Below are 26,600 nucleotides of genomic sequence, written 5' to 3'. Positions count from 1 at the left end.
AGAAATTTAACCGCTATACTTTTGGGGCTTCGCGAAACCTATGTGATGCTGAACTGAACCTGTAAAGAAAAATGGTTAGAGATAGCAGCCACAAAGCCTTTTAGAAAGGTACCATTAATACATGCAGGATTACAAGAGTTGCATAGCTGATCACAGTGACAGGCTGAAGCAAATTATTTGACGTGCTTCTGTCATTTGTTTCCTGTACACCACTATTTTCCTGTAGTGTATACATGTATATATTACTATTTATAATGCATACACTGTTTCATGTACCATTAACATTTCCTTTAAACATTTAATTATTTTCATAATTTTTTTGCACTGGTTCAGGAACACTTCATTCCGAGGATTCAGACTGTTGCTTCGATAGATCCAGCAGGGTCTACAAACCACCGTCTGTAAAACACTTCCGGAGTTTCTACACAAACATCATAAACAGTATGATTGTACTTAACATTGAGATGGTGCATGTCCAAGGCAAAGTGGCAAGTTGGATCCAAAATTGGCTCAGAAGCAGGAAGCAAAGGGTAATGGCCGATGGGTGTTTTTGTGACTGGAAGGTTGTTTCCAGTGGGGTTCCGCAGGGCTCGGTACTAGGTCCCTTGCTTTTTGTGGTATATTTCAATGATTTAGACTTGAATGTAGGGGGTATAATTAAGAAATTTGCAGATGATACAAAAATTGACCGTGTGGTTGATAATGAAGAAGAAAACTGTAGACTGCAGGAAGATATCAATGAACTGGCCAGGTGGGCAGAACAGTGGCAAAAGGAATTCAATCCTGAGAAGTGTGAGGTAATGCATTAGGGGAGGGCTAACAAGGCAAGGGAATACACATTAAATGGCATTACACTGAGAATTGTGGAGGAGCAGAGGTAGGACACTGAGAATTGTGGAGGAGTAGAGGGACCTTGGAGTGCATGTCCACAGACTCCTGAAGGTAACAGGACATGAAGGTAACGTGGTTAAGAAGGCATATGGGATACTTGCCTTTATTAGCCAAGGCATAGATTATAAGAGAAGGGTGGTCATGCTTGAACTGTATAAAACACTAGTTAGGCCACAGCTAGAGTACTGTGCATAGTTCTGGTCACCACATTACAGCAAAGATGTGATTGCACTAGAGGGGAAACAGATGAGATTTATGAGGATGTTTCCTGGACTGGAGAATTTTAGCTATGAGGAAAGATTGGATAGGCTGGGGTTGTTTTCTTTGGAACAGCAAAGGCTGAGGGGAGACCTTATTGAGGTGTATAAAATTATGAGGGCCGAGATAGAGTGGATAGGAAGGACCTATTTCCCTTAGCAGTGTGGTCAACAACCAGGGAGAATAGATTTAAAGTAATTGGTAGGAGGTTTAGAGGGGAAATGTTTTCACCCAGAGGGTGGTGGGGGTCTGGAACTCACTGCCTGAAAAGGTGATAGAGGCAGAAACCCTCACCATATTTAAAAAGTACTTGGATATGCACTTGAAGTGATGTCGCCCAAAAGGCTACGTACCAAGAGCTGGAAAGTGGGATTAGGCTGGATAGCTCTTTGTCTGTCGGCATGGACATGATGGGCCGAATGGCCTCGTTCTGTGCTGTAAATGTCTATGATTCTATGTCTATGGCAGTGCGAGCGTAAAGTTGATTCCCACACTCAAGAGTTTCTGTTCTCAGCTGCATTGAACTCATAATCCCCACTGCTTGTTTGGCTCCTACCAGTTGGCTCAGACAGGCTTCCTTGCTGACATAGAAGCAATTCACCCAACTCCTCATTAGGTTGCAGGAAATCATGAAATAATTACAGATGAGGAAGGCATTTCAAGCCATTTTAGTTCATCCATCCAGAGATAATCTGTTGGAGCATCTAATGGAAAGGAAAGTCAAGCGAGGTGTATATGGGGCGGCCGATCCAATATCACTGGTTTTACACTAGACAAAAGTTAAAATTACCCTCATGCATCCCCTTTAACTTCAGAACACCATTCATGGAAAATGTGTGTCACCCATTTTTTCTTCCTATGTGCAGAACTTTGCATTCGTCTGAGATGAGTGACTTGAGAAGACGAATGAAACTGGAGAAAAAAATTGAAGGATCTTATCTCTCTCAAAAAGTGGAAAGTCCTGAGGTGAAATTAAAAAAGATATTAGGAAAGCAAAGAGAGATCATGAAAAATTCTTGGCAAGTAAAATCAAGGCAAGCCCAAAGATGTTTTATAAATATATTAAGAGCAAGAGGATATCTAAAAATGGGTAGGGTCTATTAGAGACCATGAGGGTAATCTTTGTGTGGAGGCGGAAGATGTCGGTATGGTTCTTAATTAATACTTTGCGTCTGTTTTCACAAAAGAGAGGGGGGATGCAAACACTACTATCAAGGAGAACTGTGAAATATTAGATGAAATAAACAGAGAGAGAGGAGGTATTAAGGGGTTTAGCAGCTTTGAAAGTGGATAAGTCCCCAGACCCGGATGAAATGTATCCCAGGCTGTTAAGCGAAGCAAAAGAGGAAATAGCAGAGGCTTGGACCATCATTTTCCAATCCTCTCTGGCTTCAGGTGTGGTGCCAAAGGACTGGAGGACTGCTAATGTGGTACCTTTGTTTAAGAAGAGCAAAAGGGATAGACCGAGTAATTACAGGCCAGTCAGCCTAATCTCAGTGGTGGGAAAATTATTGGAAAAAATCCTGAAGGACTGGATAAATCTTCACTTTGAAAAACACGAATTAATCAAGGACAGCATGGATTTGTTAAGAGAAGGTCGTGTCTGACTAACTTGATTGAATTTTTCAAGGAGGTAACCAGGAGGGTCGATGAGGGCAGTGCATATGATGTAGTGTATATGGATTTTAGCAAAGCTTTTGATAAGGTCCCACATGGCATACTGGGCACAAAAGTAAAAGCCCTTGGGATTCAGGGCAAAATGGCAAGTTGGATCCAAAATTGGCTCAAAGGCAGGAAGCAAAGGGTAATTGGTGATGGGTGTTTTTGCGACTGGAAGGATGTTTCCAGTGGGGTTCCACAGGGCTCAGTACTAGGTCCCTTGCTTTTTGTGATATACATCAATAATCTCGACTTGAATATGGGAAATGGTCCACGTTGTCCAGGGCCGCGCCGTGGATCTTGATGATTGGAGGACAGTTCTGAGCGGCGGTGACAGGCCTTCGGCTGTCTGAGGAAAAGAGTGTTTGAAGACCAGGCACTCAAATCTACCACCAAGCTCATGGTCTACAGGGCTGTAGTAATACCCACCCTCCTGTATGGATCTGAGGCATGGACGATGTATAGAAGGCACCTCAAGTCGCTGGAGAAATACCACCAACGATGTCTCCGCAAGATCCTGCAAATCCCCTGGGAGGACAGGCACACAAACATCAGTGTCCTTGACCAGGCTAGCATCCCCAGGTATTGAAGCACTGAACACACTTGATCAGCTTCGCTGGGCAGGCCACATAGTTCGCATGCCAGATACAAGACTCCCTAAGCAAATGCTTTATGCGGAGCTCCTTCATGGTAAACGAGCCAAAGGAGGACAGTGGAAATGTCATAAGGAGACCCTCAAAGCCTCCCTGGTAAAGTGCGACATCACCACTGACGCCTGGGAGATCTTGGCCGAAGATCACCCGAGGTGAAGAAAGTACATCCGGGAGGGCGTTGAGCCCTTCCGAGTCCCAACGCAAAGAGCATGAAGAGGCCAAGCACAGGCAGCGGAAAGAGTGCGCGGCAAACCAGCCCCACTGACCCTTTCCCTCGATGAATATCAGTCCCACCTGTAACAGGGTCTGTGGCTCTCGTATCGGACTGTTCAGCCATCAAAGAACTCACTTTGGGAGTGGAAGCAAGTCTTTCTCGATTCCGAGGGACTCCCTATGAGACTTGAATATAGGGGGTATGATTAAGAAGTTTGCAGTTGATACTAAAATCAGCTTTTTGGTTGATAATGAAGAAGAAAGCTGCGGACTGCAGGAAGATATCAATGAACTGGTCAGGTGGGCAGAACAGTGGCAAATGGAATTTAATCCAGAGAAGTGTGAGGTAATGCATTTGAGGAAGGCTAACAAGGAAAGGGAATACACATTAAACGGTAGGATACTGAGAAGTGTAGAGGAACAAAGGGACCTTGGAGTGCATGTCCACAGATCCCTGAAAGTAGCAGGCCAGGTAGATAAGGTGGTTACGAAGGCATACGGAATGCTTGACTTTATTAGCCAAGGCATAGAATATAAGAGTAGTGGGGGTTATGCTTGAACTGTATAAAATGCTAGTTAGGCCACAGCTGGAGTACTGCGTGCAGTTCTGGTCACCACATTATAGGAAGGACGTGATTGCACTGGAGTGGGTACAGAGGAGATTTACGAGGATGTTGCCGGAAGTGGAGAATCTAAGCTATGAGGATAGATTAGATAGGCTGGATTTGTTTTCATTGGAACAGAGGAGGCTGAGGGGAAACCTCATTGAAGTGTATAAAATTATGAAGGGCCTAGATATAGTGGATAGAAAGGGCCTATTTCCCTTAGCAGAGGTTGTTGATCCCTCTGCTAAGGGAAATAGGCCCTTTCTATCCACTATATCTAGGCCCTTCAAAATTTTATACACCTCAAAGAGGACATAAATTTAAAGTAATTGGTAGAAGGTTTAGAGGAGATTAGAGGGGAAATTTCTTCATTCAGAGAGTTGTGGGGATCTGGAACTGCCTGAAAAGGGTGGTAGAGGCAGAAACCCTCGCCACATTTAAAAAGTACTTGGATGTGCACCTGAAGTGCCGTAACCTGCAGGGTTACGGACTGTGAGCTGGAAAGTGGGATTAGGTTGGGTCGCCTCTTATTGGCCGGCGCGGACACGATGGGCCGATATGGCCTCCTTCCATGCTGTAAACTTCTATGATTCTATGGAAAAAGGTTGCCTCCAATACCTCACCTAAGTGGCCATTCTTTGTGTGTGAGCCGAGTCAGTGAGGTTTGACAAGCTATTCCTTCAGAAAGTGGGGAGGAAAGAACAAAGCTTAATAGATATTAATCAGAAGCAGGAACTCTGACTGATTTTACCCTTCTTTACCCTTTGAAGGTGGTAGGAAAAGTTGATAAGCCTATTAAAAAGAAAAGGATATGGGTTTCTTGGCTTTATAAATAGAGACAGTACAAAAGCAAGGACGTTATGTTTTATAAATCACTGGTTAGGCCTCAGCTCGAGAACTGTGGCCAATTCTGGGCACAACATTATTGGAAGGAAGTCAAGGCCTTGGAGAGGGTGCAGAGGAGATTTATTACAATAATACCTGGGATGAGGAACTTCAGTTAGGTGAAGAGACTAGAAAGAAAGACTTGCATTTATATAGCGTCTTTCATGATCACCAGATGACCCAAAGCACTTTACAGCCAATGAAGTACTTTGTAATGTAGGAAACTATAGTTACTGTTGTAATGTAGGAAACGTGGCAGCCAATTTGCAAACAGCAAGTTCTCACAAACAGCAATAATGACCAGTTAATCTGTTTAAGTGATGTTGATTGAATATTGGCTCGGACACCAGAGATAATCCCCTGCTCTTCTTCGAAACAGTGCCATAGGATCTTTGAGAGCAGATGGGGCCTCTGTTTAGTGGCTCATCCGAAAGATGGCACCTCCGACAGTGCAGCACACCCTCATTACTGCACTGGAGCGTCAGCCTAGATTTTTGTGCTCAAGTCTCTGGAATGGGACTTGAACCCACAACCTTCTGACTCAGAGGAGAGGGTACTACCAACTGAGCTACAGCTGACACAGAGAAGTTGGCGTTGTTCTCCTTAGAGCAGAGAAAGTTAAGAGGAGATTTAATTGAGGTGTTCAAAATTACAAAGGGTTTTGATATCGTAAATAAGAAGAAATTGCTTCCACTGACAGGAGAAATGGTAACCAAAGGATATAGGTTGAAGATAATTGGCAAAAGAACCAGAGGGTAGAATGTTATGATGTAGCCAGTTGTTATGATCTAGAATGCACTGCTGAAAGGTGGAAGCAGATTCAATATTAACTTTCAAAACGGAATTCGATATATACTTGAGAAGTAAAAATGTGCAGGTTTATGGGGGCAGAGCAGGGGACTGGAGCTAATTGGATTGCTCTTTCAAAGAGCCAGCACAGGCACGATGGGCTGAATGGCCTCCTTCTGTGCTGCATCATTCCATGATTCTTTGCTCAGTGATATTGGAACTAACTTTTGCACCCTTACTGTCAACTCCAACTGAGAGCAGACAACTCAATCCGTGCAGACTGCGAATCAAAGCTGGGACCGTGTGTCTGTATTACTCAGTTACATGCTGCCTTTGCCATGAATCACTAGGGGAACTACATCTTATTCCTTTAATTTAATTTAATTTAAATGTACAATAGTGCTGGCCCATAGTCAGTAATAAGAACTCTAATTTGTGCTTCAGGAATATTTAAATTCACTGAAAGTATTTCCCTCAAGGGTACTACACGATCAATATGTAGCACCAGCACAAAAAACATCATGCGGCAAAAACTGGCACAAAAAACAAAATTGATTTTGCAGTTGCTGCAGTCTCTAAAATAATGGGATGTTATCTCTCTGGTTATTTACTTTTAATTGAAAAATTAGAATAGTTTCAGTGGTTTATGGGCAAAGCATATTATAGCTGTAGTGCTTCAAATTCTCTACCATTTGAAATGGTTGGCAGGTTTACCAGGTTATTGAAACGGTGACATGGTTCTCTGGATACATATTCACTATCGTAAAAATCAGAGACTTATTTGCTACATTTATCACAAAGGGCTTTCTCACCTTGACGAGCCTGATGAGAATTTTTAGCTGGTAGATGTGAAGCTGCAGGTCCATACGATCTGTTAGCCAGGTGCAGACAACATTCATGGAACTCGTGTACCATTGCTGCAAAAAAAGGCAACATTCTCTAGCATAAGAATTACAATGGGTTAGATAGTGCTGAAATATATGTTGAAGTAGTCTCAATATTACATGTTAGATAGCAGCAAATGGATGTTTACATTGGCTGAAAGTCTCCAGGACTGGCATTCCAGGCACAAATATATCTTAAATAACAAAACTTGGGTTGTAAATGAGCATCACCACAAATCTCTCTGCAATCTATGCAATAGTTATAATTATTGCTCAAAATTTGTATTCAGCTATTCCAATCACATAAACAAACAACTCCAGCACTCTAGAAAGAAAGAACTTGTATTAATTTAGCGCCTTTCACGACCGCAGAACATCCTAAAGCGTTTTACAGCCAATGAAGTACTTCTGAAGTTTAGTAACTGTTAGAATGTAGGACACGTGGTAATTTGCACACAGCAAGCTCCACAAACAGCAATGAGATCATGACCACATCATTTGTTTTATTTTTTAAGTGATGTTGGTTGTCATAGGGGCACAATTACATGAATAAGTTCACAACAATTGTTCTGGTTGTATTCTACCTCAAGCTGATTTGGCTTCAATTTTCAACTATGAAAAAGGGGAAACAAATTCCGCTATAGTCGGTGTAGCACTACCTCAGTACCCCAGATCCATGCATGCAGGTCGTTTGGTGTTTCAAATACTGTTGCACTCTATAACTATAGCTCTCATAATGGTTCAATGGATAAATGCACTGAGCCAAGCAAACCAGGAACTTCTTTTTTTGTGTGGAGTTAGGTGGTCTTAGCTGGGGGCACAGTGATGGGAGGGATCACAATCAACCTGATCACCCTTAGATAGGCAAGGAAAAAAAACGTCTGCTAGAATTTCTGTTCCTGGCTTTTGCCCATTATCTATGCTGGAAAGTGCATCTGTGGATTTTGGGCAAGGACAGGATCAGCTTCAGTTGTCGCCTTCCAAATTCAAATGCTGCTAGCACTTTGTGGATTCACACATGAAGAACGGGCACCTTGGTGAGGTAAAAAACTACTTAACTGAAAGTGCAATAGGGCGATGCTAGATGAAGAGTAAATTCAGTTTATCTGCTTATATTTCCCTCCCTGGGCAGTTGATTCGCATAATTAAACCCATCACTTTTTAATACACTCAGAAGCACTGACACCAATTCCAGCTGCGACTGTTTGGAATGTTCACAAAACAAATCAAATGAGGTTTTTCATATGTCTCCATTAGTAGGTTATGGCGAAACTGGAGGCAGAGAAACATTTCTCCAAACTTGCTTGCTCCCCATAATAAATTCTAATCGCATACAATGTTGAAATTAACAGCATTGAAGTCTTGCTCTTCTATTTCTCTTTGCAGAAAAGTATTACAGCATTTACCTGTTAGATGCTTAAAAAATGACTAATAAATGAAATGTACATTTTTCAGCTGCTGTAACAACATATTATCAACATGTATGGCATTATTGGGCCACAGTGCCATTGTGGTGACCTTGCATGAATGCAGCTGGTTTCAGGTTAGGAATAATCAGACCAAGCTTGCAGTTCATTGTAATGAAACTACTGTGAATTCTGTGAACCTCACAATTGGATTCATCTTGAATTACCTGCCTCCAAAGTTAGTGCTGTAATAGCGTGAATTAGTACAGCATTAATCCTGACCTCCGAGACCAGGCTGACAGTGGACTGGGAATACTTTAGTAGTCCTAATATTGCTGTTGAAATGGATTGAAGGTACCAAATTGTGCTCACTGAGATCAATAATCTCACACCACTATTACTGTCTAAAGTTTGGGCTAGAAATTAGGTAGCGCCCAAGTTGGGGCGTTAAATTTGGAAAAGTTGAAAAAGTAGCGGCAAGCACTAATCATTCTCTCCTCCAGTGTTATTGAGTTTTAGTGCTCCAAGAAGGAAGTGGAGCGTTAAATCAAGCACTAACTACTACTTTTAGGGCGCGAAAATCCGAGAGCGGAGCGGGAACGGCAGAGCGCGTTGGTAATGGCATGAGAGCTGCTTCCCTCGCTTATAGGGAAGGGCCAATGATGCTGCACAAGCTAGTTGTCGGCAGTTCTGTTTTGCAAGGCGACTTGCACGACTGTCATTACAGCCCCAAACACTCTCACAAAGTGGAGGGCTTGGACATCTTGCAACAGTGAAACATCAAAAACTTTGCGCAGGTACTAGACTGGTGCAAATAATAAAGGTTGCGCTAGTTGAAAACCATTCTCTTTAATTCCTGCTACCCAAGTGACCAGCCGGGTTCACAACGCTGCCTCTTGTTGCCGGTCAGCGCGAGGCGATACAGCAGGGGGAAGAGAGTCAATTTTATATCTGAGGTGATAACAGGGTGCTGCGCACTTTATGATGTTATGATCTGCGAGGCGCTAGAAGCCCAGGTGCTACGAGATAGTGCCGGTGCTAAACCGGCACTGAAGTTCACAGGCGTCGTTGCATTTGCCACAGCCAGTCACTAACCCTATAGCGAGTCCCCCCCCACCTCACCCCCGCCGCTAATGGGAGGCGTTAACCTTCCAAATTTCTAGCACAAAGTGTTTTAGTAAAGCACTATCCAACAAATTCAATCCTACTCATTTTATTGCTGAAGTTTTACAGCACTATGCAAATTGCCAAATTTTCTTATGGAATTCATCTGCTACACACTCATAATTCTATGTAAATTTTTTTGCTATTTCTTCCACAGCTTTTAAGAAATACAGATGTAAAATGGGCACCAGAGCATTCAATATAGCGGGTGCCTTGTGCATGCACATTTCTCGCCAGAAGTGCGCTGCCTGCTATATTGGTAAAGGATTCAGTATAGGCATCCAGGGTTCATGCCTGAAGCAGGCATTAGTCCTTTTGCATATGCAAATATGGGACTTAATGCCTATTTTAGGACTCCTTTCCAAAATTGGGCTGCTCTGAACATTGGGAACACCGGCATCGGGCCAGGTCCGTTCAAGATAACCAGGTCTACATGCGGTCTAATCAGGGGTCCTTAAAAGGCTCAACCAAAAAGGTACATTTAAAAAAAAATGCCAACCTAAATGTGAAACCAGGAGCAGGAGGAGCACTTCTGCTCCTCCCAGCTCCACTGCAGATCTATGAAGACCATTACCGGCTACTACTCGGCCCCCTCCCGATCTCACAGGAGCTATCCGCATCTCACCGGTATAAATTAAATGAGGCCCTAAGTTCAATTTCGATTGGGCCTCGGGCCTACCTGTTTCGGCACAGGGATCTTTCCCTGCGGCTAGTTCACGCTGAAATTCCGTCGCTTTCCAATTTCTCCCGCAATAGTCTTCAATGTTTTTCGGGATGGTGGAGAGCCTAATACTTTATTAAGATCTATATAGTTCTGGACCATTTACATTCTATTGCTACTGTGTTACCTTAACTGGGGATGAATACTCGACGTAAGTGATACCTTAAAAGGTACAAATTTGGCTTTCCGAATTATTCATAAACACCTGAATTGGCCCATTTTGGCTTAGGTGTTGTTTTTTTGTAAAAACTGTAAATAGTGCAGTGACAAGCACATTGGTTCCTTGGAGTAAGAAAGAGACTTGTGCCCACAATTCTCAATATGGCACATTCTGAATTATGGCTGTGCTACCAGGGGAAGTGCTGAATGAAGAGTAAGCAGCTTCTTAGGGGCAGCGAAGGAAAATTAACAGGGGCATTGCATTGGACACTGCTCTTGTGCTTCATCTAGTGGCCAGCTGAAGAGTTATATTGAAATAATTTGGGCATGGGGGTGGGTGGTACAAGGGGACCTAAAAGATAGATAAAAAATGGGAAGGAAAGTCAAAATATCACGGTGTACATAAGCAATAGCATTTCAATTATCCCACCACAAGCTCAGATCATCAGAGCATATATGGGTGGAAGCACTAAAGAAAACTTAAGAAAAATCGGGATGTGAGACGTTAATTGAAGCTCACTCATCAGTACTCTAACTCTACCACCATAGCATCCAATTGCATTCTGAATGTCTGTATGTTTTTAGTTTTATGACTCTGCTTGGTAGATTATTATAAACATTGCTGTTTGAGTAAAGAAGTTCTTCCTAATATCTGTTTCAAATGACCTACTGTAGAGTAATATTCTGGTTTACCTTATCCAGACCATGTAATATTTTCCATATCTCGCTTCGGTCTCCCTTTATCATCTTTTGTACACTAAATTGCAATGTTTTTTTTACACCTTTTCAACTCTTTAACTTCCACAGATGGCTCCCTAATGCTGTAACAAGGCTCTGCAGCCCGTCTGTATCCCCTGTGAGATGGGCACCTCACCCATTTTGCAAATGGCAGAGTGACTTGGCCAATTCATGCAAATGCCCTTAGCCCTGAAAGGTGGTTGGGGTCAAACGTGCAAAATGCGGTGGGTGAGTGCTGCTCCACCGTACTTATGGTGGCAGAGTGGGACGCAAGGACATTCAGGCCACAATATCTATATTTTGGTGTATTTGTATCAAAACAAATTGAGACATTTTCTGTGAGTGACTCCATAAATATATATATAATGCGACGGAAATAAAGATGTCAAATTATGATACACTATGAACAAAAAGTACTTGATTATTGCCACATCACTTCCCCTTTTCATACTCGGTAATGCTACTGACAGGATGGTCATGGGGATCGAGTTGCATTTATTTCAGTCACAACAGTGCATTGGCATTCCTGTTTTTATAAGCCAGAAAGTTGCTGAATGACCATGCTGTATCCTTGCAACAAGATGTCCCATCGCGAAAGGCATGCATGTTTGTCAATGGGCCCAATATAATTACATTTAAGGGGTTGTGGTCAGAATCGACAGGCCCATATAATTGCGAGTCTAGTTGGAGTAGAGGAACAAAGGGATCTCGGAGTACAAATACACAATCACTAAAAGTTGCGATACAGGTTAGCAAAGTTATAAAAAAAGCAAAACCAAGCACTAGGGTTTATTTCTATAATTATAGAATTGAAAAGTAGGGGAGTTATGCTAAACCTGTATTGAACCTTGGTTAGACCACAGTTAAGAGTACTGCGAACATTTCTGGCCACCATATTATAAAAAGGATATAGAGGCACTGGAGAGGGTGCAGAGAAGATTTACAAGGACGATACCAGAAATGCGAGAGTATATATATATCTGGAAAGGATGAACAGGCTGGGTCTCTTTTCTCTTGAAATAAGAAGGCTGAGGGTGACCTAATACAGGTTTTTAAAATTATGAAAGGTTTTGATAAAGTGGATACAGAGAGGATGTTTCCACTTGTGGGGAAGAGCATAACTAAAGGCCATCAATATAAGATAGTCATCAAGAAATCCAATAGGGAATTCAGAAGAAACATTTTTACCCAAAGAATGGTGAGAATGTGGAACTCACTACCACAGGGAATGGTTGAAGAGAATAGTATAGATGCTTTTAAGGGGAGGCTAGACAAGCATATGAGTGAGAAGGGAACACAGGGTTATGCTGATAGATTTAGATGAGGAAAGACGGGAAGAGGCTCGAGTGGAGCATAACCGCTGGCATGGACTGGGTGGGCTGACTGACCTGTTTCTGGGCCGTATAGCCTATGTAATTGTATGTAAAATTACAGTTCTAGCTTCTGCAGCACCCAGATGACATTTAGCCGTTCTTTTATTAAATTCGTCTGAGTGGATCAAAGTGGTTTTATTTGACATCGTTGCCACAAAAGAACAACTATCTGAGACATAAAACTAGCCTACTGCTCAGAAAAATATCTTCTGGCAACCCAACTCCAATAAGCATTTCGAACAATGCGTTGGCCACAATATCTGCATTCACTGACACAATAACTACTGTCTGAATACCTAGATGTGCAGTCTTTTATGATTACTATGTACTGTTTCATAGAAACATAGAAAATAGGTGCAGGAGTAGGCTATTCGAGCCTGCACCACCATTCAATAAGATCATGGTTGATCATTCACCCCTTTCCTGCTTTCTCTCCATACCCCTTGATCCCTTTAGCCGTAAGGGCCATATTTAACTCCCTCTTGAATATATCTAATGAACTGGCATCAACAACTCTCTGCGGTAGAGAATTCCACAGGTTAACAACTCTGAGTGAAGAAGTTTCTCCTCATCTCGGTCCTAAATGGCTTACCCCTCATCACTAACTGCTTACAAGCATGGGGTCTAGAATATCTTTGCCCATCCTCTTGACAGGTTCATTAATAAGGGGTAGGGATTATAATGGCACTTGCTTCTCTGGAAAAGAAGAGAAGGCTGAGGGGTGACCTGATCGAGGTCTTTAAGATTATGAAAGGGTTTGATAGGGTAGACGAAGAGAAGATGTTTCCACTGGTGGGGGGGACCAAAACTCGGGACCATAAAAATAAGATAGTCCAGTGGAGAATTCAGGAGAAAATTCTTTACCCAGAGAGTGGAACTCACTACCACAAGGAATAGTTGATCCGAAAAGCTTAGATTAATTTAAGGGGAAGCTAGATAAACACGAGTGAGAAAAGAATAGAAGGATATGCTGATCGGATCAGACGAAGAGGTGTGGGAGAAGGTTCATGTGGAGCATAAACACTGGCATAGAGCAGTTGGGTTGAATGGCCTGGTTCTGTGCAGTACATTGTGTAATTCTATTTAATTATTGTGATTCCCAGTTTGAGTGTATGTTAGCATTGCTCACACATTCTACAACATTCAGCCATGTGTTAAAGATACTGGGTCTCTGCTTCTCTTGCTCCACCTCTTCTTCCAGCCAAATCAAACTGGCAATAACACCACCTTTGATAAGCAGAGAGAGCTTGCTGACGGCAAAAAATATTAGAAGGAAGCATTCTGGAAGCTGGAAGCTCTCGGGCAATCCAAGCAGCACAATGGCACACAGATCCCATGATCCAGTTACCTGCAGCTGAGTGCTCCTTTAAATACATCTTCAGGGTCTCTGACGGACCAATCCAACTAGGTTTTACTGGCGCCGTGGATACTGGGCAGGACTTCTGTGATTTTGCTTTAAAATTATGTCATGGTCCTAATTGTGTTACAGTACATTGAATTGCATGTATTGATGAGGGTCCTGCCTACCTCTGGTGGGGCACTTCAGCCATCTAAACTATTGCCAGTTAAAATAGCAGGAACACAACAGGGACGGAGCGGTAAGTACACTACAGCAAATTTAATTACCTACCTACTCCATTTCCGCAGGACAGGCAGGGTTAAAATTGCCCTAGAGTAGTGTTTAATATTGTCAAGCCAGTTCTTTTGGTGAAAGCATAGTTTGTGATTGACTGAAACGGCTAGAACTGTTACCAGCACAAAATGAAAAAAATCAATTTGCAGCATTTTGGTTTCTGTAAAGTTCCCCAATAAAGACATTATTTAAGGAAAATGCTGACAAATTCTTGCCAATGAACATTAAGAATGGAGCATCTGAATTCGAAGTAATTTAATACAGAAATATTTTCCTAACACTACACTGTTCACAGTTATTGCTATAGGTAATAAGAATGTGTAGTAAAAAAAAAAATCTAACAAGTGTTCTCCTTTTAGACACAGGACCTTAACTTCAGTGGAGGGTGAAGACTGTTAAACTGAACGTCACAACTTACTCTAATGCCATACTGATCTCTGAATATGTAAAATAAAACTTAATTTGAATAAATCTGCCAGCAGCATACTGATTATGGCAGTCATTTGTGAAAATGAGGAGAAGGAAGCACTGGGTTCCTGTGTTCTCGGGGAGCTGGTGTCATTACACTTACACAGGAACATCTGCAACCTTGTCCTACAGCCAGATTTGAAAGGCTGTCTGACCTCCTGCTTCAGCCTCCCTGCTCCCTGCCATGAACCTTGAGTTCACACTCATATTTTACATGTTACAGGAAGCCGCAACTCACTCCAGGGGTGCTGCAAACAGAATGCACCAAGCCAGATGCAGTGCCACAGCTTAATGCACCTGAAGGAGATGTGTTTCTCATTCAGAACATAAATTCTAGTGACTTAAGGTCACTGCAGCTTTTGTGTAGTCTAAAACAAAAACAGGAATTCTAGTAGTGCTGAATTCTTAGTGGGGAAGTGGAGGGATTACAAGCAACCTGTGACTCTGCCTCTTTCTGCCTTTGCTAGTAATTCTGTGTATGTGTGCGCGCTACAGAACAGATTGGAACTGGTATAAAGGCCTGGGACTGTGCAAGAGCACCCTGCTGCGCCCCAGCTGTGCTTGCAATTAGCAGGAGGCATGAAATGATTGTTATTGTGGTGACTGACAGCAATGTGAAGTGACAAGTTTTGTGGGGGAGGCTGCTGCAGTGTGGAAGTTCTGCAATTTTTGTATGTGTGGGTAAAGAAATGCAGTTTAGTCAATGGTATCCTGTGTTAGCAGATCTCATGGATTTGTCATGCAAGTACTATATTTGGCTCATTTTTTTTTTTGTGGAGGGTTTTCATGAGTTAAGGCTTTTCACTACACTATTCAGCAGCAAATCTGGCCGTTTGCCTCAAATTAGCAAGAGGCCTGTAGTTAACGGATGGAGATTAGGCGTAGAAAATGACACAGCAGGTGCCTGTAGGGTGGATTTGGGGGGTTGAGAAGTCTTTAAATCTGACTACATCACATTATATACTTCCGACAAAAGGACATAGTAATCCTACCTGCTTGCTTTAACCACTGTTGTTTGTCTATTATTATGTGCTTTATTGCTCATGAGAGGAAAACTATTGGCAATACTACTCAATTACCATAGAAACCCACACCAGTGACCCCTCATTTCAGAATCTTCTATCCAACTGAAGGCAATCCAAGCAGTTCAAATCTACTTAGAATTGTGATAAATAATGCACTAGGGAAATCCAGGGCCAGTCTGGTTTCTTCTCACCCAGGCCATAGATTTGCATGGGAAAGCTGAATGGGCATCTTGAGATAATCTCTGAATCCAAGGTGTCAGAGAAATGCTAAAGGATTCAAACTGCTGTAATTGCCTCATTGACACAATGTGAGCAGCAGGGGAGACTACACAACTTGAAAAAGGGGTTACAAATAAAATTTGTTAGAAAGACAGCATAATGCAAACTTCTAAAATGGGAATCGTTTGATGAGAGGCTCTCACTGAAGCCGACTCTTCTACAATATCAAAGTAGAGCTTTTGCTGAAGTATTTCTAAAAGGCAGCAATTGTGTACACAATACCCAGTCTAAAATAAATAATACACATCATACATCCTTGCACAGGGCTTTTCTGCCATGTATACATTGTCTAAGCTAAAAAGGATGGGTGTAACTCCTTCAGAAGCGCGCTTTGTATAATACAGTTTCATGTTACTAGGGAACAGTGATCAGTAAAAACAATCTTTATGGTACGGGGTCTGTCAGGAATTCTTTGTGATTAATTTCATTGCTACAGTTTATCAAAGGTAAAGATGCTTCTTTCAAGAGCTTCTTTTTTGTAAAACTGGTTTTTGCAGTTGCACTTTGCAATTTTTGTGAAAATGCTGCTATTTTCAGTGTTTTCACACACTGCTATACGATGCCAATCAGGCTCCCTGTGTAAGTGCCGTTTTGAAGAGTAATTTGCTGCACACGGAGGTTAATTCCGTTTTTTTAATGGTTTCTACAAGCATAGAATGTGCAAACATCAACTAGCCGGTAAAGGAGGAAAACCTCAATCTGATTTCACCCTCCCTTCAAATAAATTCATTTGATGACTGACCTGGAGGTTTAAAGTGTTTGATATTTTAAACATTTTAACATCTTGGATTTATTTTTAATGGTGTATCACATATACAATCACTGGATTCTGTGCAGATTATTGTACTGGAGCAGTGCAAGCATTGTGAAACAGCTTCAGCATTTTTTCCACACAATATTCCTTTTCTTATAATGCACATATATGGCACAAATATGGCCTTAAAATACAATCAAGAAGTACTGACTATGATTTTTGTAACAACTAAAAGCCAAGCTCTCAATGTGTTCCAGTAACATTTGAAATGAAAGTATACATTATTGCACTGTCACATATTAGAAATAAACCTCATCAAATTTGTCTTTACTCTGTACAAATAAAAACAACAGCCTTTCAACTACTACAGTAAAAATGGAGAGAGATATTTAATCTGGATTACTTGAATTGTTTCATCTCTGTAATTTTTGGATAATTTATTATTTGAAATATTTTTCCTGGTGTGGCACACTCTCTCATTTAATCACAAAAATAAATTCAAAATGACTGAAGTGGATTAAAATTTAGAAGAATTTGGTGAAGCAATGATACTGGAATGCAAGTATGAAAAACAAATCTATTATATACCAGCTTAAAAGCAACACTAAGACAACCCTATATTGGATCTTTTCCTGGTATGGTTTAAGGTAGAAGAAAAGTTTCCCCCAAACTCAGTTCAGGAGCCGAACTTCAATGAAACATGTGTGGTGTCAGCCTCTAGACCAAATGAAATTAAATAAGCGACCAAGTACTCGAGATTCACACTGTGCATCTTAATAGAAGAAACCTCCTAAGTTGAATAGCTTGCCTTTTGGGACCAATTTGTCTCTTTTCACTCTTTATTTTTCCCTTTATACTGACAGATGTACAAAGGCGGAACCGCACTGTGCAGCTCATCTACATAAACCCGCAGCAGCTGTCACTTTTGTCGAGCAAGTTAATCAAACAAATGCCACCATATCCTGCTTTGTACAAGCAAAAACCACACTATAGGGATACACACTGTACACAGAACACTTCATTTCTGAACGAAACCCTTATTTCTTAAAATAACTCGTCACAAGAACCGTTTCTTTTTTCTAGCAAGGTATTATGAAACAAATGCATTTGATATTATTGTAGAATTTTAAAGGCGGCGTCTCCTTGGACACAGTTAACCATGCAAGGCTGTTTAGTGATGAAGATAACTGTGCTTACTGACATTAACTGATTTGTTTGAGAAAGAAACAATAGAGCTCATTGAACACGAGCTTCAAGTTATTCTAATTCCACACCACAAATTGAGGTTTGGAGGTTAACTGGCACATGATTTGCTAATTAAAAAAAACTTAAATTTCCTTCAAACAAAATCCTTTATTAAATGGGTATCTCACAACCTCTCATGGCAGAATGTGCTTTGTTAGTATCTCATTCACATTATGAAAGTTCCCAGTCTGTTTATATTATTGGACTTGGATCAATTTTTGTTTGGGATCAATGGTGTTTGGCAAACTGAAACCCATCGCATCACAGACCAATTGTATTAAGAATTCTGAAAAATTGGTTTGTGCTTTGTGCCAACAGAACAAAACATAATAAAATCCAATATACTGAGATTGCTGCTAATTATTCAGGTTTTTCTAACTTTAAGTTCACAATACTGAACTGGGGCTTAGGGACTAAGCGAAGAGAACAAATCGTATGTAATAAAACTGGAAGGCATGGTTTAAACGCAAGATGAATAACAGTGAGTAATGAGCTTCCATGACCATTATTACAACTTACGAAGTTTGCAGTAAATTGCTGTGAATAATCTAGTATCAGATATAAAAATGAATAGTAGTTATGTAAAAATATTTTGGATATCATCACAATGGCAGGAGAAAATTTGAAGATGCACAGACAGAGACTTTTCATCAAGGAAGGTGTTGTTTGATGCTATGTTGAATGGCAGGCTCTCAACACTTCGGGGAGTCAAACTGATGGCAGGAATTTGAAACTCAAGCTTGGAAAAATCCAAATAGAAAGTGGGGATACGTCATGTTGGGAGTAAGACTGAAGACAGTGAGATGGGGAGGAAAACCCTGGAAGGACAAAAAGTGGCAAAAATGAGAGGAACAGACTTAAAAAGAAAGCAGCAATAAGAGGAACAGATCAGTAGGGAGAGAAGAGACTGGAAGAGAAACTGTTGAAGATTGAGGAGGAAAGATTATGACTGTGGACTATTAAATAGGCAAGGTATTTCCTTCCGCTGGTTCTGTGGGTTGTGGCAGTCTGAATTGTGAGTTTTTAAAAATGTATTTATTCATTCACGGGATGTGGGTGTCACTGACAAGGTCAACACTTATTGCCCATCCCTAACTGCCCTTGAGAAGGTGGTGGTGAGCCTCTTGAACCGCTGCAGTCCGTGTGGTGAAGATGCTCCCACAGTGCTGTTAGGGAGGGAGTTCTAGGATTTTGACCCAGTGACGATGAAGGAATGCCAATATTTGTCCAAGTCAGGATGGTGTGAGACTTGAAGGGGAATTTGGAGGTGGTGGTGTTCCTATCTGTTCAACGTGCATTGAAGAATCTTCCCCCGCCCCCAACTAAAATAAATCAAAACTGCCTTTTGTTTCTTCTTCTTCACAATTTTTCTCCCTCTCTTTTCCCCTTGTTTCTTCTCCTCACACTTACTTCTTTCGCCACTTCACACCTTCTTCCCTTTTTTATTTCCTGCTGCTCTTCTTTTGTATTTTATTTTCACATTCTCTCCTGCTGCGGTTTCCTTCGTGCTTGCTCTCCTCTCCTAAGCTGTCTTTCTTTTTCCTGATCCCAACTAATTGAACTCACCCTTCCCCAGCCTCAGGCTAAGAGTTTTATTTCTCACCCCACACACATACTCTGTGCTCCGCTGACTTTTTGATTCTTGAGCAAAATCTTTTTTCAGGAGCATGAAAGTGCGGTTTAAGTCATGCATGCACAAATTGGCAATGAGGAGGAGCTGATAGCCTATATGTGTAACCGCAAAGAGTTGTTGATGCAAATAGCATGGATGCATTTAAAGGGAAGCTAGATAAACACGAGGGCGAAAGAAATAGAAGGTTATGCTGATAGGGTGAGATGAAGAGAGGTGGGAGAAGGCCCGCATGGAGCATAAACACCGGCACAGACCTGTTGGGTCGAATGGTCTGTTTCTGTGCAGTAGATTCTACCTAATATGTGTGCGTTAAAACAATGGGAAGGGAGTCGGAGATGGGGAAGCAGGGATGTATGTGTTAGCTGAAGGTTCAGCATGACAGTCTAATTATCTTCCTATTGTGTCCTGCATTAATTGTCTGTTAATTATGTCATGAAACCCTCATATCACTTCTTCAACTGAAACTGATATGTGAACTCTGCTCCTCAGGAAACCGTTCTAACCTTTTTTCTGTTTTTCTTCATCTAGATGTGCTACTGCAAGACACAGGCCTCTCAGCACTTTGCAGCACACACTGTGTCTCTCGATCCCTCCCAAGCACCAGCTCAGAGGTATCCGCCCTAGCCAAGTTGGAGAATGAGTCAGAGAGGATTGCACTGTGTGACCCACAGAGCACAACTGAGAAGGAGCAGCTGGTGGTGGCACATGAGGAAGATCATGCTGGTGAGGGAGTCAGAAGACTGAAGAACTCAGTGATCGGGAGTTCATGGGTTCTGCATTTAAAAGAACAATGCTGACACAGCATCAGGCTTTTGTTCAGGCAATGGAAATGTATTAGACTGTGTGATGCAGATGAGGGGTTGAAGTGGGCTTTCGAGGAAGGGGTGTTCATGGCAGCTTTAAATGGGAGAGGAATGATGTTTGTGCAAAGGTCAAGAGTTGGGTGTGAGGGGAGTTGATGGAGTAGGAGACGACCTCAGAGACAAATGTGATGAGGGCTGGAGGGCAAAAGCTACAGAGTGATAAGGAGTCGGGATAGAGGTGAAGGAGGGGGTTATGGGGTTGGTGACAAGCGAGGAGGAAATCATGGCCTAGGTAGCTGCATGAATTATCTAAGATGATAAAAAGTCCCAAAGCTGTTCATACTTGACTTGGAGAAGAAGAGGGGTACAGGGAGGGGATAAAAAGGAGGCTGTTGATTGTTGAGGAGTCTGGGATTGCCCTTGTCCTCCAAAATGATCCTCTAGCAGCAGAAGACTTTGCAGTTGAGAAGGAGGCCCAGTATTACTTGCGATAGTCCAGCCAGACCTGGTGATAGACAACCCAGCAAGGCAGGTGCACTCAAGTCTGTGACCCTCAGAACTGAAGGAGCAAAGGTGGGAATTATACCAGGGAAATGGCAGCATGGGAGACTGAGAGATTTAGTGGAGATGAAGGCATCAAAAGCAGGGCTAGAGAATTGTTGAATAGATCAACAGTGGAACAAGTGTTGTGACAGGTGGAGGGCTAATGGAGAAGTTGGGAATTAGTGAGTGTAACCATGGAGGAGAGAAAGGGGCTTCTGAGAGAAATATAAGAGAAGATGCTTCAGCAATTAACGCTAAACTTTTTTTATCTGTAAGCAAGTGCGGTCATCAACTGGTATTACGGGTAAAGTACTTAAAAGAGAATGGGGGAGGAATCGGTGCAGTATGAAATGGACATCGTGACTGAAATGTGCACCCGAAGATGTCGGACTGAGGTTTGTTCGAAATTGGGCCTCGGTCCTCATTTTCTTAAAATGGTTGAGCTGCGGACGCTAATCAGGCAGCCTGATGCAGCTTGCTGGTTTGGGCCTTAGGAAATTCAGCTGGGTCTGAAGCCAAGCAGGTAAGTACTTGGAGGGGGAGGGGAACTGGAGGGGAGGCGAGCCTGGCCAATTATACTCCAGCAAAATGGAGTATTTTTGTGGAGCCAGGAGAAGTCCTGCTTCTCTGGCTTTACAGAAATGGAAGTATTAAAACTTTATTTACCTTTTGTGGGCAGCCTCCAGCTGTCCAAACAGGCTTCTGCAGGCCGGGAAATACTGAGCGTAGCCCATGCTCTGTCCAGTTGATGCTAAATTTCAAAATTCTTCAAACAGGCATTGAGACTCTGATTTGCATATTTAAGGACCTAGTGCCTTTTTCAGGCAGGCACCCTGGACATTTGGTTGTCCTCGATTCTAATTTAGCAACCAGCAGGAATATCAGGCACGAGAAATCATGAACTGAAATTGGTCCTTCAATGCAAATTTTACACCGAAACAATGAGGAAAACCAATTTCTCCCCTAATGATTCACTGACTCTAACTTTGTGAGTACAGAGACTGGCAGTATTTAAAATATCTACCTGCTTTCATATTACAGTTGTAAAAATTATATTTTATACTTTTCCAATTTATAAACGACCATTAGTGGGATGTATTTTGTTATAGATTAAATTTTTAACTGAAGAGTTCTTTGAACAAAGTTACTCTTATTGATTTGAATGCAGAAAAGCTACTGTAGATCTCAAAAGGCTCAGTAACAATCCTAGGAGATAACGTGTGACAATTGTAGGTCAGAATGTGGATACATTTATGGACCTTTCAAGGCTTCATGTTCTACTAAAGGTCCATCTAATGGTTTAGTAGGTAAATACTTGGTGTGGTTGGGCTGAAAGGCCTGTTTCTGTGCCGTATATCCGATATAATACTGTGCTACACAGACCAGGAAGATTGCGAGTTTGTTTGCCGATTTGTGCTGCTTTAGCCATGGCAGGAATAAAGCTGCTTCAGTTGGCCACGGCTAGGGAAGCGAAAAATCAACCAATGTTCTTGCTCCCGACTGCTCGTCAGTGAGATGTAATTAAACATTAGGGGTTCTAATTTCTTCTTTGAACACTGATTGAGTGTTATTTGGGAATTAATTTTAACACCTTTTTTGGCATATGCACAATAATGCTGACTCTACATTGTGCGTTTTCAATGGATGTAGTAGTAGTTAGAGCGTGGGCAGGAACATCGGCGGGGCCCAGGCACAGCGGAGGAGCGGGAAGGTCAGGATGCATGAGTGGCAAGAGATCGTGGCAGAGTTGCGGTGAATGATTGAGGCAGAGGAGCGGTGAGAGACTGTGGCCGAGGTGCAGCAGATGAGGGTGCGGGGCCCAGAAGAGCCGAGGGCCCAGGGGCAGCACGGGCCAGCCCACACTGCGATATGTGTGCGCACTAGGTCTGTGCAGCAGAGCAAGTCTCCAGTCGTCCTGGTTTACCCTTGCCACTGGATAAAGGCTTAGATCTGTCAAGCCCATGTGGTGGCTGATGTGCAACGGTCACCACATGTTAAAAAAATCCATGCACAGGCATCTTCCACCCTTGGAGTTCAGGACTGGAATATTGGGTCCTCCATTGAAACATCCATGAACTCAATTCTTTTGGTGTGGAAGCAAGTCATCCTCTTTCGAGGGACCGCCTATGATGATGATGAGTACTAACACTAAAAAAATGGAGCATGCAGTTCTAAGAATGCTGAATCACTTGTTCACTAGCTAAGTATGCGTCAGAAGTGATAGGTGGGTCAATCCAATGGTGCAATGTTTGAGTGCATGTGCTAATGGAAGGAACAAGGCAAACTAGGAAATGTTGCTTTACAAAAAAAGTCTTGTTTATAGCTGTGGGCTGGGAGAGATTGTTGGAATTTCCTTTATGGGTCTGAAGGATACCTCACACAAAAAAAATTAACAGGCAAGGGAAGCAATTGCCCAGAGAGTCAATCTCATATTTATCATTTGTCACACTTGGAAGTATGTACATAAGATGATCTCCAATTTGTAAAGGTATGAATGACTGAGTGCCAATTGCTTTACATTCCTATATATGACACTGCTAGGTAATGATTTACATTGCTAGGATTCACTATCTAAGGTTTTAGCCATGTTTGCCTATGTATTGAAGAGCATTATTAGGGCTAATTTATCCAGTTACTTGATACAAGTGCAGTATATCCAAGAGGTAATGAAGACATCTGAAAAGGATTACAGCCGACTACATAACTGAGAAAGAAGTTGCAAGTAGGAAAGATTCCCAACACTTTTAATCAAGATACAGGTAGAATTGGGCACGGTGAAATGAGCAGACAAATGGCAGATGAAATTTAACGCAGAGAAGTGTGAAGTGATACATTTTGGTAGGAAGAATGAGGAGAGGAAATATAAACTAAATGGTCCAATTTTAAATAGGGTGCAAGTACAGAGAGACCGGGTATGTATGTACACACATCTTTGAAGGAGACAGGACAAGTTGAAAAGGCTGTTAAAAAAGCATAGGGATTCTTGGCTTTATTAATAGAGGAATAGGGGGCGAAATTGCCCCGCGCCAGGTTTGGGTTGCATTATTCGAATAAAGTGAAAATTTATCACCCAGCGCGAAGGAAAGTGACCTGGAATTCGGGTCGTTAACTTGAAAAAATTTGTCTGCATGCTATCGGAGGAGCTCTGAGCCTGCGCGGGGCAGGAACGCGGCAGAAGTGGGGCGCTGTCAGTCAGCGCGACACAGACGTGCCGCGTTGTGCTGATGCGTCACAACGTCCCTCCCCTTCTCTTAAAGGGGAGGGCTGCTGTCAACTCTCCAACCACTTCCGTGGTGCCCGCTGGGCCACCAGGGAGAGTTTTGGCCGAGTCAAAAGCCTGGCACCCAAGAGGGGGTGCAGAGCTGCCTGTTGGTGGCCTGACCGAGCCAACAGCTGCCATTGTCGTGCCAGCTGCAGAGTCGGCCGACAAAAAAAAAGATGCCGGCCGCGGCGCAAGGCCCTCCCCTTTAAGGGCGGCCTAGGCATGCCAGCCACAACATCTTTGCGACCCACAAAGCTGTCGGAGATATCGCCCCGCGTCAACTTCACTCCCGCGAGGCAATTTCCCCCGTGGGGCGTAAAGGGTTCGGCGCGGGGCGATAAGGGGTCATCGCTGTGCGCGCTGCTGCCTGATACGAAAATTACGGGTCGCGGTGCTAAGACGTTTTCGCCCGCGACATCCCGGGGCCAATTCCGGGTGGGGCGTTTCGTCGCCTGCCCACGGGCGAAAAGTTCTTATCGCATCGTTAGCGGCAAAGTTACTCTAAACCTTTATAAAAATACTGGTTAGGATGGAGTATTGTATTCAATTCTGGGCTCCGCACTTTAGGAAGGATGTCAAGGCCTTGGTGAGGATGCAGAAGAGATTTACTAGAATGGTACCAGGAATGAGGGACTTCCGTTATGTGGGGAGACTGGAGAAGCTGGGGTTGTTCTCTTTAGAGCCGAAAAGGTTAAGAGGAGATTTGATAGCTGTTCAAAATCATGAATGGTTTTGACAGAGTAAATAAGGAAAAACTGTTTCCAGTGGCAAAAGGGTCGGTAACCAGAGGACAGATTTAATGTGATTAGCAAAAGAACTGGAGGCGACAATAGGAAACATTGTTTTACGCAGCGAGTTGTTGTGAACTGGAATGCACTGCCTGCAAGGGTGGAGGAAGCATATTCAATAGTAACTTTCAATAGAGAATTGGATAAATACTTGAAGGGAAATAATTTTCATGGATATAGGGAAAGAGCAGGGGAGTGGGATTAGTTGGATGGCTCTACCAAAGAACCGGCACAGGCACAATGAGCCGAATGGCCCGCTTCTGTGCTGTATCATTCTATGGGCTCGAAATTGATGGAAGCTAGGTTCCGCCCAAGTACTGGCCAAAGAACCACTGAGATCCTGACTGTATTTTGGGTGGAAGTTTCATGGAAAAATCTTGGAAAGACTGCCCGGCGGCAAAAATGGGACTTACATAGAAAACATAGAAACATAGAAAATAGGTGCAGGGGTAGGCCATTCGGCCCTTCAAGTCTGCACCACCATTCAATAAGATCATGGATGATCATTCACCTCAGTACCCCTTTCCTGCTTTCTCTCCATACCCCTTGATCCCTTTAGCCGTAGGGGCCATATCTAACTCCCTCTTGAATATATCCAATGAACTGGCATCAACAACTCTCTGCGGTAGGGAATTCCACAGGTTAACAACTCTCTGAGTGAAGAAGTTTTTCCTCATCTCAGTTCTAAATGGCTTACCCCTTATCCTTAGACTATGTCCCCTGGTTCTGGACTTCCCCAACGTCGGGAACATTCTTCCTGCATCTAACCTGTCCAGTCCCGTCAGAATTTTATATGTTTCTATGAGATCCCCTCTCATCCTTCTAAACTCCAGTGAATACAGGCCCAGTCGATCCAGTCTCTCCTCATATGTCAGTCCTGTCATCCCGGGAATCAGTCTGGTGAACCTTTGCTGCACTCCCTCAATAGCAAGAACGTCCTTCCTCAGATTAGGAGACCAAAACTCAACACAATATTCCAGGTGAGGTCTCACCAAGGCCCTGTACAACTGCAGTAAGACCTCCCTGCTCCTATACTCAAATCCCCTAGCTATGAAGTCCAGCATACCATTTGCCTTCTTCACCGCCTGCTGTACCTGCATGTCAACTTTCAATGACTGATGTACCATGACACCCAGGTCTCATTCCACCTCCTCTTTCCCTAATCTGCCACTATTCAGATAATATTCTGCCTTCGTGTTTTTGCCACCAAAGTGGATAACCTCACATTTATCCACATTATACTGCATCTGCCACACGTTTGCCCATGCACCTAGCCTGTCCAAGTCACCCTGCAGCCTTTTAGCATCCTCCTCACAGCTCACACCGCCACCCAGCTTCGTGTCATCTGCAAACTTGGAGATATTACACTCAGTTCCCTCATCCAAATCATTAATGTATATTGTAAATAGCTGGGGTCCCAGCACTGAGCCCTGCGGCACCCCAGCCTGCCATTCTGAAAAGGACCCGTTTATCCCGACTCTCTGCTTCCTGTCTGCCAACCAATTCTTTATCCACGTCAGTACTTTACCCTCAATACCATGTGCTTTAATTTTACGCCCTGAATCTGGGCGGCAGTGGGCGGTAGCTCCCATTCTTGGCAGCAAATGCAATCCACGGCCAAGTACCCGCTGAGGATTGAGTCAGGCCCAGAGAGGGGAGAACTGATGAAATTAAAAATTTTCAAAAAATAAAAAAAAAACACACTAGAAATCCTTCAGGGGACCCCATCCACCTGAATCCCTGCAAAAAAAATAAAGAAAAGTGGACTA

At 42.8% G+C, this 26,600-nt stretch overlaps 1 protein-coding gene across 2 annotated transcripts in view; it reads right to left on the bottom strand.

Moving 5' to 3' along the window:
• cadpsa (Ca2+-dependent activator protein for secretion a) overlaps nucleotides 1–26,600 on the bottom strand; it is a 603,717-nt gene that overhangs the window by 31,099 nt on the left and 546,018 nt on the right. For both annotated transcript variants that reach the window (XM_070894664.1, XM_070894665.1), the window contains one exon: nucleotides 6,766–6,870. In XM_070894664.1, the coding sequence (XP_070750765.1) occupies nucleotides 6,766–6,870 (105 nt within the window). The remainder of the gene's footprint in view (nucleotides 1–6,765; nucleotides 6,871–26,600) is intronic.

The sequence above is a fragment of the Pristiophorus japonicus genome, chromosome 12, assembly GCF_044704955.1.
Source record: "Pristiophorus japonicus isolate sPriJap1 chromosome 12, sPriJap1.hap1, whole genome shotgun sequence".
Lineage (NCBI taxonomy): Eukaryota > Metazoa > Chordata > Chondrichthyes > Pristiophoridae > Pristiophorus > Pristiophorus japonicus.
Note: the sequence above shows the minus strand (reverse complement) of the source record. Positions and strands in the feature narration are given on the sequence as shown.